At 40.5% G+C, this 12,822-nt stretch overlaps 1 protein-coding gene across 9 annotated transcripts in view; it reads right to left on the bottom strand.

The window, feature by feature from the left end:
• LOC104596572 (inositol hexakisphosphate and diphosphoinositol-pentakisphosphate kinase VIP2-like) overlaps positions 1–12,822 on the bottom strand; it is a 147,034-nt gene that overhangs the window by 22,396 nt on the left and 111,816 nt on the right. For all 9 annotated transcript variants that reach the window (XM_088901755.1, XM_088901751.1, XM_088901750.1 and 6 more), the window contains 3 exons: positions 11,443–11,568; positions 10,077–10,318; positions 9,874–9,918 (listed from right to left, as the gene is read on the bottom strand). In XM_088901755.1, the coding sequence (XP_088757881.1) occupies positions 9,874–9,918; positions 10,077–10,318; positions 11,443–11,568 (413 nt within the window). The remainder of the gene's footprint in view (positions 1–9,873; positions 9,919–10,076; positions 10,319–11,442; positions 11,569–12,822) is intronic.

Raw genomic sequence — 12,822 nt, 5'->3', positions numbered from 1 at the left:
GCCTAGTGGATGGTCTCTACATTCTCGACAACAAAGCTGGTCTCTCGGTGTCATCCTCAGAATCACATAGTCAGTCAAATAAGAGCCAAATTTTTTTGTGGCATAGTCGTTTAGGTCATGTTTCTTTTGAAATAGTAAAGTCTTTGTTTCTGGTTTTATTTAAGTCAAGTTCAGTGTCAGAGTTCCAGTGTCAAACGTGTTAGTTGAGCAAACAATGTAGAACAACTTTTCACTCAAGTAATAAAAGATCAAGTGTTCCTTTTCATGTTGTGTATTATGATGTATGGGGGCCTACTAATGTAATCTCTGAGGGCGGATATAAGTACTTTATCACATTGATCGATGATTACTCTCGCTATACATGGGTATTTCCTATGCGTAGTAGAGACGAAGTTCCAAAGATTGTGAAAGACTTCCAGAGGATGATATTTACGCAGTTCCATGTTGAAATACAGATCTTCCAATCCGACAATCCAAAAGAATACTTCCATGGTGAGCTCAATGAGTTCTTTGTCTCCCACAGATCTATTCATAGGAGCTCATGCGCTAGAACACCACAACAAAATGGTGTTGTAGAAAGAAAAAACAGACACCTCCTTGAGATAGCTCGCGGGATGATGTTTCACATGAATGTTCCAAAAAGGTTTTGGGTGGATGCTATACTTGCAGCTGCTCATGTCATCAATCGCATGCCCTCCAAAGTGCTGAACTACATGGCCCCTCATCAGTTATTGTACCCTCAGTCCCCTTTATTTTCCATTCCCATGAGAGTCTTTGGTTGTCGTTCCTTTGTCCATGATTTGTCTCCATCTCGAGGTAAGTTAAACCCTCGGTCCATTCCTTGTATCTTTCTGGGGTATCTCTCCTCTCAAAAAGGGTATCAATGCTTTGATCCCGTTAGTCATAAGTTTTTTGTGTCTATGGATGTGTCCTTCTTTGAGTCTGAGCCATTCTTCCCTGCTTCTCCTCAGGGGGAGAGTAATAGTGTGGAAGAGGAGAAGCAGGTTCAGGTCCGCCAAGTATCTCTTCCTTCTATTCCGGACCTTGCTCCCTTTCGTGTCTTCCAACGCACACGCCGTAGAGATCAGCAATGTGATAGAGATGTGGAGCAGCCAAACATTAAGCAACCGACACCGTTAGACTCCCAGGAGGTAAGTCCAATCCCTGTTGCACCTACTGATACCCCTACTCCTGTGGATGACCTTGACATTCCTATTGCTCAACGAAAGGGAGTTAGGTCATGCACTACCAAACACCCCATTACCCATTTTGTCTCCTATGATCACATTTCCCCCTCATACCGAGCCTTCCTATCTGTAGTTGATTGCATCCCTGTTCCCAGAAACGTTGCAGAAGCCTTAAAATGCCCCGAATGGACAGATGTCATGAAGGAGGACATTAATGCTCTTCACAAAAATCAAACTTGGGAATTGGTGGATCTTCCAAAGGGGAAAGACCCCGTGGGGTGTAAATGGGTGTTTACGGTTAAACACAAGGCAGACGGAACAGTTGAAAGGTACAAAGCAAGATTAGTAGCCAAAGGGTACACACAAGTGTACGGGGTTGACTATGATGAGACTTAGTAGCTAAGATGAACTCAATTAGGGTTCTCCTGTCATTAGCTGCTAATCTTGACTGGGAATTGCATCAACTGGACATAAAAATGCTTTTCTAAATGGTGACTTAGAGGAGGAAGTATTCATGGTTCAACCCCCTGGATTCTGTGCCAAGGGAAGTGAAAATAAGGTGTGCAAGCTGCAAAAGTCTCTTTATGGCTTAAAACAATCTCCCAGAGCTTGGTTCAGTAAGTTTCACATGGAAGTTCAGCAAATGGGATTCAAACAATGTCAGTTTGATCATACACTCTTTGTGAAGAGATGTCAAGAACAAGTTGCTGTATTGTTAGTGTATGTGGATGATATCATCATTATAGGAAGTTGGAGTTCAGAAATACAAAAATTGAAACAATTCCTTGCATCTAAATTTGAAGTGAAAGATCTAGGTCCCCTGAAGTATTTCCTTGGGATTGAAGTTGCCCGCTCAGAAAAGGGTATCTTTATCTCTCAAAGGAAATACACCCTTGATCTATTACAGGACACAGGTGTTAGAATGCTCGAGTCAGGGGTATTTTGGTCATTCTGGTGTATCTTATTGAAAGTGAAATGTCTATTGTATCTGAGTTTAAGTTGTGTCCCATCTTCTATGAGGGACAAAATTGTCTTTCTTGTAACTCAAGTTTTCATGAATAAAAGTCAAGTGGGTCGGCTAGGAGAGGTACTTTTGTACATCCTCTCTTCTAGTCTGGCCGAATACTTTTCTCCTCTCCTTCTTCTTCTTTCTCTTTTCTTTCTTCTTCTCTACTTTGACCTAGAAACAACTAGGGTTTATTCACATGGTATCAGAGCATTAAGGTCAGGTGTTCGTTTTTTTTCTTGCTGCTGTCTTCTTCCTGGGTTCGCCGCCAGCTTCACAGTAGGTTTCTTCATCCTACAGCTGATCTGATTGAAGACTCGATAAAGGGCTGAAAAGGAGTTATCGTTTTGAGGGCCTGGAGGTGAGAATGCCTCTGGCCGGTGCTGTGGTGGTCGTTGAAGTGGTATACTAGACCCTCTATTCAGTGTACAAAGAGGGCTAGTCGTATACAGGTATGGACACTGCTGTCGTGTGTTCAGAAATGGACTGTGAATGCTGATTTTTTTTTTGTGTGCATCGAAAGTTAGTTGTTGTGGTGCTGGGTGAAACTGATACACATATCAGTCATGTTTTTTTTTTTGTGTTTTCTTGCTCACATGTGTGCTGAAAGAAGAGTGGTAGACTGCTGATGTCCACGACAGCAGTGGTGTGGTGTTGATTGTGTTGTGGTGGCTGGCATATCTATGTTTTTTTTTAAATGCTTAAAAGTGAACCCCTAGACCTTGTGTGTAATCAGTTCTGCAGTTTGCAGAACAAGTGTTCGATGAAATGACTGAGTAATTTCAGTAGTGGTGTGTTGGTGGTAAATGGTCCTGCAGTGTGCAGTCCAAGTGTTTGATGTGTTGACTGAATGATTTCAGCTTTAGAGTGTAGTGTGTAATGTGCAGTTGAAGAAAGTGGGTTGGTGGTATTGTAAGTGAGATAAATCTTGTGACAAGTGTGAGATTGTGGTGTATATTCAGAGGAGACATAATTGAGATGGCTTCAACTATAGTTGGGAATGACAACAAAATAGGCATCATGCTCTCTTCAGATTATCTAAGTGTTCAAATGACATCCATCAAGTTGAAATGTGAGAACTATATACCATGGGCAAAATCTGTGGAGGTGTTCTTGAAGGCCAAGAGGAAAGTAAAACATGTGAGGGAAGAGAAACCTTCCTCTGATTCTCCTGGGTTCAGTGATTGGGAACAAGATGATGCACAGATAATGACATGGCTTTGGAACAGCATGGAACCAAAGATTAGTGTGAACTTCATGTTCCTAGATACAGCCAAAGAGATCTGGGATCATGCTAAAAAGTTGTACTCTGGACAAGACAACACAACTAGGGTATATCAGTTATACCAAGAGTACTTCAATTTGAAGCAAGAAAGTCAAAGCTTAGAAGAGTATTATGCAAGTTTGATAAACATCTGCAATGAGCTAAATGTGTATCACCCTCTCACATCAGATGTCCAGATCCAACAGCAACAACGTGAACAACTTGATGTGACTAGGTTTCTTGTGGGCTTGAAGGCTGAGTATGAGCATGTCAGAGCATAGATATTGGGGGATCAGCTCTCCCCTCACTTGAAGAAGTTTTTGCTCGTCTTAAGAGGACATCCATTGAGCCAGTGGAACACTCTTCCTTCTCTGATAGATCTGGTTTGGTAGTGACTAAAGGGAGTAGTCGTGGAAGTAGAAGTGGTGGTAGCAGTAGTGGCCCTCCAAGCAACTGTGGTGGACACATGTTTAACCGGGCCAGTGGCCGGACTGGAGGCCGTGAGTCAGGGGGAGGCCATGGAAAAGGAAGGGGTAATGCTCAGAGAAAATGTACACATTGTGGCTTAGAGGGGCACACAGTTAATTTCTGCTATGATTTGCGTGGTCCACCTAACACTTGGGCTAATCATGTTACATCTAAAAGTAGTAGCACAATTACTGAAAGCCAGCAAACTGCACCAACCCCCTCCACACCCACTTGTGCTTCCGGGCAGGAAATGGTGAGTGTACCACGGGCAATATATGAGCAGTTCCTTCAAACATCTCAGCAAAACACAACTACACTTGCCCATTCAGGTATGACTTGTTTAGCTTCCAAAGCCTCACCCTGGATCATTGATTCTGGCACCTCGGACCATATGTCTGGGACTCCTGATGTATTTTCTTCCCTTTCTCGCACCTCCACATCTCAAACAGTTACACTTGCTAATGGTTCTACATCTCCTATTTGTGGTGTTGGTGATGTTGATCTCTCCTCATTGTCTTTAGCATCTGTTTTATATGTTCCTAAGTTCCCTTTTAACCTTATGTCTGTTAGTAGATTAACCAAGTCCCTTAATTGTTCTGTAACCTTCTATCATTCTTCTTGTGTGTTTTAGGATCTCGAGACGGGGACGAAGATTGGTGGAGGGCATGAAGCCGGTGGTTTGTATTAGCTTGATGGTGGTGGCCCTCCAGTGGCTTTTCAGTCGTCTCTTACTCCTCTCCAATGGCACTGCAAACTTGGTCATCCCTCTCTCAAGGCTTTGAAGCTGCTAGTTCCTTCCTTGAGTCATCTTTCATCATTAGATTGTGAGTCATGTCAGTTGGGAAAACATCATCGAGTTTCATTTAGTCCAAGAATTGATAGTCGTGTCTCAAGTCCTTTTGCTTTAGTTCATTCTGATGTATGGGGTCCAGTTAAAGTGGTGTCATACAATGGGTTTAAGTATTTTGTAATCTTTGTTGATGACTTTTCAAGGATGACATGGATCTATCTTATGAAAGACCGTAATGAATTGTTCTCTATTTTTCAGAAATTTCATGCTGAAATACGCACTCAGTTTGGTGTTAATATGAAAATACTTCGCTCCGATAATGCCAAAGAATACATCTCCTCATCATTTCAGCAATACCTAGAACATCATGGAATAATTCATCAAACTTCTTGTGCCTACACCCCACAACAAAACGGTGTAGCTGAACGGAAAAATAGACATCTTCTTGAAACTGCTCAGTCCTTGATGATCAATATGCATGTTCCAAAGCACTTTTGGAGTGATGCTGTTCTTACATCTTGATTTTTCATAAATCGGATGCCCATGTCAATCCCCTTTCTCCGTGTTGTTCCCCACTTTGTCTCCCTTTCCTCTCACCCCTAAGTTTCATAAATCGTTTGTGTGCCCGGATGTCACCTTCTTTGAATCAGTTCCTTTTTTCTCCAATGCCGGGGTCTCTTCTTCTCCCTCTGTGGTTCCTCTTCCTGTTCCGGTTGTGGACCCCCTTCCCGTAGCTCCCACTCCTACTGCAGATGCACATCATATGCTGGTTACTACAGAGAGGCCACCAATTACTCAAGTGTATACTCGCAGAAGTGCTTTGGCTCCTCCTCCACTTCAGCACCCGTCGACAGATCCTGGTACTGCTCCTTCTCCCTCAGATCTTCATCTCCCTATTGCTTTGCGGAAAGGTAAACGTACTTGTACTTCTCATCCCATTTCAGACTATGTTTCCAATGCTCACCTTTCTGCTTCCCATTGCAAGTTTATATCATTACTCTCTTCAGTTCCCATTCCCAAGACTGTACAAGAAGCCCTTGCCTCTCCAGGGTGGCGGCAAGCCATGGAAGAAGAACTCTCTGCTCTACAACATAATCATACGTGGGAACTCACCATCCTTCCTCCTGGTAAGCACACTGTTGGGTGTAAATGGGTCTATACAGTGAAGCATCTTCCTGATGGCAGTGTGGAACGATTGAAGGCACGGTTAGTGGCCAAGAGCTATTCTCAGTTATATGGTGTGGACTATATGGAGACATTCTCTCCTGTGGCTAAAATTGGCTCAGTTCGGGTGTTGATCTCATTGGCTACTATGTATGATTGGCCTCTCCTACAACTTGACATAAAAAATGCCTTCCTACATGGTGATCTTGTTGAGGAGGTGTATATGGAGCAACCACCAGGGTTTGTTGCTTAGGGGGAGGCTGGTAAGGTGTGCAGGCTCAAGAAGGCAATCTATGGACTGAAACAATCTCCACGTGCATGGTTCGACAGGTTCAGTGAAGTGAAGGCCTTTGGGATGAAACAGTGTCAGGTTGATCATTCCGTGTTTAGCTATAACTCGAAAGATGGAAAAATCTTGCTAGTCGTGTATGTGGATGATATTGTCATAACTGGAAGTGACAGCAATGGATTTAACAGGCTGAAAAAATTCTTACAGGACCACTTCAATATGAAAGATCTGGGGAAGTTAAAGTATTTCTTAGGAATAGAAGTTGCGAGGTCAAAATAGGGGATCAACCTATGCCAGAGGAAATATGTTCTTGATCTACTTGAAAAAACAGGGTTGTTAGGTGCTAAACCAGCAGAGACTCCTATGGAACTCAATGCCAAGTTAAGTGTGGATGCAGGTGATGAGTTTGATGATCCTGGAAGATACAGAAGGTTGGTGGGAAAGTTGAACTACCTGACCATTACCCGACCAGATATATCATTTGCTGTGAGTGTGGTGAGTCAGTTTATGCAACATCCCCGGGTTCCTCACTGGGAAGTTGTTCTAAGAATTGTTAGGTACCTAAAGGGTGCTCCAGGTCGTGGTCTGTTATACCAAAAAGGGGGACCTCTTGAGATAGTAGGGTACACAGATGCTGATTGGGCTGGCTCTATATCAGACAGGAGGTCAACCACAGGGTATTGTACCTTCATGGGTGGCAATCTTATAACTTGGAAGAGCAAGAAGCAAACAATGGTGGCAAGAAGTAGTGCGGAAGCAGAGTACAGGGCTATGGCCCATACCACATGTGAACTAGTATGGCTGAAGAACCTACTACAGGAGATGGGTTTCTCAATTGACAAACCCATGAAACTATACTGTGATAACCAAGCTGCTGTTCACATCTCATCCAATCCGGTCTTCCATGAAAGAACTAAACATATTGAGGTGGATTGTCACTTTGTGAGAGAGAAAGTGATAAGTGGGGTAATAACTACATCTCATGTGAGCTCAGGAAATCAGTGGGCAGATATCTTCACAAAAGGATTGTCTTGGGGAAGAATAGATTACATTTGTAACAAGCTGGGACTATATGATATATACTCTCCAGCTTGAGGGGGAGTGTTAGAATGCTCGAGTCAGGGGTATTTTGGTCATTTTGGTGTATCTTATTGAAAGTGAAATGTCTATTGTATCTGAGTTTAAGTTATGCGTCCCATCTTCTATGAGGGACAAAATTGTCTTTCTTGTAACTCAAGTTTTCATGAATAAAAGTCAAGTGGGTCGGCTAGGAGAGGTACTTTTGTACATCCTCTCTTCTAGTCTGGCCGAATACTTTTCTCCTCTCCTTCTTCTTCTTCTTTCTCTTTTCTTTCTTCTTTCTTCTTCTCTACTTTGACCTAGAAACAACTAGGGTTTATTCACAACAGGCAAATTAGGTGCAAGGCCAACAGAAACTCCCATGGATGTTGACCACAAGTTGGGTGACTGTGATGGTGAACCTCTGAAAGAAGTGAAACAGTTCCAAAGGTTAGTGGGAAAGCTGATTTATTTGTCTATGACCCGTCCAGACATTGCTTATTCAGTTGGGGTTCTAAGCCAATTCATGCACTCTCCTAAGAAACCACACATGGAGGCAACAGAGAGAGTTCTTAGATACTTTGAAAAAATATCCCGAAACAGGTCTACTATTTAGTAAACATAATCACCTAAAGGTGGAAGTCTTTGCAGATGCTGATTGGGCAAGTGCTGTGGATGACAGAAAGTCCACGAGTGGGTATTGCACATTTGTGGGAGGAAACCTATTGACCTGGAAAAGCAAGAAACAAAGTGTGGTAGCAAGGTCAAGCGCTGAAGCTGAATATAGAGCTATGGCACATGGGGTGGCTGAAGTCCTTTGGCTAAAGAATCTTCTAGGGGAGCTTGGAGTTGTTGTTCATAATCCTACGTCTCTTTACTGTGACAACAAAGCAGCAATAAACATCGCCAGCAACCCTGTCCTACATGAGAGGACCAAGCACATTGAGGTGGACAAACACTTCATAAGGGAAAAATTGGAAAAAAGAGAAATTTGCATCCCTTATGTCAACTCCAAGGAACAACTTGCTGATGTCCTCACAAAAGGGCTTCCATACTCGCGGCACAATGAGTTATGTGACAAGCTGGGCATGAAAGACATATTCAGCCCAACTTGAGGGGGAGTGTTGTAAGGCTTATTTAATTGTTACTTTATAGTTGCAGTTAGTAGGTTGTCCTCTTAAGATACTGTCAGTTAGTTATTTTTCCTTTTTTCTTATTAGTTTGTTTCTAGGGTGTGCCGCCAGGGGCATACTTGTAATTTCTATTCTTTTTTATTAAGTTAATATAAATAGTGAACTGGCGGCAGCCAGTGTATGTTTTTCTTTTTCTCTCAATCATATCTCCCCTTCCTTCTCTTTCTCTCTCTCTCGTCTCCCACTCTCCATGAATGATTACACAGCCAAAATGTACAACCATCTATGCACATTGAGAAATTGTACTTCAGTCAATGCAAAACTAAGAAAACAGAGCCCTGAAAAAAAAAACACTGAAAAGGGACTCTATAGAATTCCTTATGGACTCTTAGCCAAGAATACATCATGCCTAGAATATTTCTTTTTACTACATCTATTTCATTGAATTTTCTGTCAAAACATTCTCAGACTTCTTTCTTTCCAAGTTGCCTAGATGATGGCAGCAGGGAAAATGCTCCAAATAAACTTTCTTTTCTGCTTAAACCATGCAGTAACCACCCTTGAAGACCCAACAATGATTCAGGCAAACATCCTTGAACACCAAAACAGGATAAGTGAATCTGCAATGAATGAGGAGGTGACTGGAGGATTCAAAGCACCGCCCACACAAACTGCAACAGACATTTATCCAATTCATAGCCCTCCTGATCAGTTTAACAGTAGTTAGGCATTTGCCTAGTGTAGCTGTACAAACAAGGTTACTTTGGAGGGAATTAAGAAAACCATGTTTTTTCCCAAGGGAAAGAGGAGATTTGATGCTGAGTTAACCTGTTATAAAATGACTTAACTGATAATCTTCCAGATCTCTCCCAAGCCTATTCTCTTTTATCATCTGCTGACATGTTTGGTGATAGAACATGGAGCATACCCAATAATTCTGTTACAGGATAGATTTCCCAGTCATTTAGGTTTCTTCTGAATGCCAGACCCCTAACAGCTCCATTTTCAGATTGTTCATAGCATTCCCTATCTGTGGCTTCCTTATTTGGGGCTATTTCATATTAGGGAAATAACTCTGCAAGTGATAAGTCTGAAACCTGTATGTCAGTCCAAAATAGGACTGTATCTCCTCTCCCAATCTTATATCTGATTCATTGTAGAAAATATGAGTGGATTTTATGAATGCTATTCCCCAGTGCACAGTCCATGAGAAGCTGTTTGTAGAAACATCAAATTGGCATTTCTTGCTCCAGGGAGTGAAGTCTAACCATTCTGGCTGAAGTGATTCTCATATGTGATGTGACAACACATCTCCCAGCAATTTGTATTGACCAACCCAAAAACAACAAAGGTACGAAGCATCACCTAAAATTACATTTGATTCACTTACTAAATTATAACTGATAGTTGAATCACCTAATAAATTTGTCTTGAATTGCACAAAAAACACAATGGGAACAATGCCATCTTTAAATAAAAAATCATCCACATTAAATATAAGGTTGTGTCTTACTTGCAAGAATCATAAACATCTGGAATTTGTGTTATATCAAAGCGTCTGTCAACAAAATCACAATAACAGTGGCATTATCAATCAATAATATCAGATAAACAGGAAAACAAAGAAAATACTTCGAGGCAGCCTGTACAAAATTTCTAAATGGATAAAACACACCAGATCCATTTGGATCAAAGAATTGACAGGTAAAAACTTACTCCTTGCGTTCATTATACAAATCTCTTTCAAGCTTTTTCCAGCGAGCAAACATCAAGAGGAAACCTTCACTACCACAAGGTAACCCAGCAGCAATACGACCAGCATCAATAGTTGTCTTTCCAAGGGCCTTTGCTTGGTCATATGGAGGAAGTACTGCATATGAGCTTGTCTTTGCAAGTTTCTCATCTTCATCTTGAGCTAGTAATTTCACTTGTTCTGTGACTTTCTTAGTCAATTTTACCTACAAATAATATGTATTCTCATAAACAAAAAATGGGATCCAGTTCAAGTTCCCTATCTCTAGCCTAGAACATATATTAACAATATCTGGGGAAAAACTGAAAGCAAATTAATTGTCGAAGGCACAACAGGAACTTAAAGAATACCATGCTTCTAACGTGGTTTCCTGTTTGTCTTCTAAACAAAATCAAAGTATGGTGGTATTTTCCTAGGTTAGTTCTAGCAAATATCGGGCCAACCAATGTCATGCATACATCTTATTGATTGTGTATCCATTGCAGAGATGCATGTCATACCATCTTCTGGAACGTGAATGATATAACCAACATGTTCATTCATGTTATTTTGGCAAACATATATTTTCTATCTATATGTGTTCAATATTTATGCATGCATTTTTATTTCTTTTCTTATGTACGTCCTAATACCTTAACCTAATAATCATTTTAATAAAAAATAAGAATGGTAAATCAGTAGATAAGGGAAAATTTTCAATGGTTAGAAAATTAACCTTAAATATTTAATTTCTTTCTTCTTTCTATATCAAGTCAAATATTTAAATATTTTTTTTTTTCAAAATGGTGTCTTGGTACAGGATATGCCATATTATTTCAAATATACAATATAACAGATAATTCACTCCTGGCCCTTATTCCCATACCAACATAAGGTCATTAGTCAAGGACATCTATTTGCAGAAGAAGGTCATAATCTGTGGATACCGCCAGTTGTAAGCTTGTCTTACACTGCCGGTTCCCAGCCCAGATAAAGGAGAAGGGTTGTGTCAGGTTAGCAGCCAGCACTATAACTTTTGCAAAAAACTCTTCATCATGGATCCTGAAACAATTTCAAATTAGTATCTGCAGATTATGTTGTCCAGGTTACAACTGGAAGAAAATGGCATGAATTAAGATTTAAGATGTAGAACAAGGAATTGAATGAAAATATGAACTTAGCTTCATTTGATAACATCTTAATGATAATTGAAATAAATTCGATATAATGAATCATATTAAGAATAGAACTTAGGCTTCACATTGAAGTCTAGAACTTAGGCTTCACCGTAGCATTTGCCACAGAAGAAATAGAACGAACCATTCTGGTCTTGCTGAACAATATCCTTACCAATTTTGGTAGAAGTTGAGAAGCATTAGAAGGCAGCCCAGCACCAGCAACCATCCAAGGATATTCAGCAGAATCATTGCTGTGCACTCTCTTTGCACCAGAAGTTATGATCTCATTTAGCCTAGCCTGTAAGAAAAGATAAAATTCATTTTTAATTTAAGGAAAGACCAGAAAGACATGCAGTTTTGAAACTTCAGAAATCAATGACTCTGAATCATCTATCCTAGAACTTCTGTTACCTGTCCTACTAGGGTCTTAAGGGTATGCTTGGTGAATAAATGGTATGAGAAATAAGTACTTATTTGAATTTTATTAGTGTTTGGGGGCTCCCTTCCCAAACCACTTACAATTATTTGGGTTACAGTGTTTGGCGAGCCACTTAACCAATAAGTACTTATTTTTGTGGAAATGACAATTATAATCCTAACTTAACAAATGCATATATGTTATTTTATGAATATTATATTGAACCATTTCGATGAAAATGGAAATTCTAACCTTCACAACACATATGGTCTCATGTGTCAGTATGTCACACATGTTGGAAAATAACCAGAAACTTGTTCAGCTTATGCAACCTGACAGAGGTGAAAAAAGATAGACTTGTGCATCTTACAGGTTTGATTGTCTTGGGTGCTTTGTGCATCTCAGGGGCCTTCCCGTGTTGGATGAATGGCTACAAGAGGTGCACAAAGGAAAGATTGGGGACAGTACTAGCCCCAAGGAAAGTGATAAGACTGTTGAAGAATTTCTCCTGGTTTTGCTTTGCTCACTTGATAAGTTGCGCTACAGGCATGTCAGATTGGCAAATCTGTGAATAATTTGTGCAGTCATCATTCAAAAGAAGGCTAGGAGCTTAGTTGACACATGGAAGAAACAAGTTGAAGCAGAAATGAATATAAATGATGCAAAATGTGGGTCTAGCCAGCTGTTTCATGGTCTAGCAAACCCAGTTTTTCTGAAGTTTCTCATGGAGAGCACAGGAAGGGTTCGCACACAAGGGAGAAGACGATAGGGTTCTGAAGTTTCTGAAGATAGAGCACACAATGAATAATTTTCCCTTTCTGAAGTTTCTTACTTCCGCTGTTCCTGGTTTGCACATAAGGGAGAAGACAATAGGGTTCTCTAAAGAGAGGAGCACAAGATAGAAATTTCGAAAAATTTTGGGGACAGTCTTGTCCCGCAGAACTTATTCAGTACTTAAAATAATCTGGCCCAAGGTTACTCATTTTTTAAGCACTTATTTTCAAAATAATTACTTATTTTAGGCTTTTTTTTGCCAAACATGAATAACTACTTATTTTCCACTTATTGTGTGGTCCCACCACTTATTTTAAGTACTCAAATGAGTGCTTAAAATAAGTGATACCAAACAGGATC

This window comes from Nelumbo nucifera, chromosome 3 (genome assembly GCF_055504915.1).
Source record: "Nelumbo nucifera cultivar China Antique chromosome 3, China Antique-T2T, whole genome shotgun sequence".
NCBI classification, from domain to species: Eukaryota; Viridiplantae; Streptophyta; class Magnoliopsida; order Proteales; family Nelumbonaceae; genus Nelumbo; species Nelumbo nucifera.
Note: the sequence above shows the minus strand (reverse complement) of the source record. Positions and strands in the feature narration are given on the sequence as shown.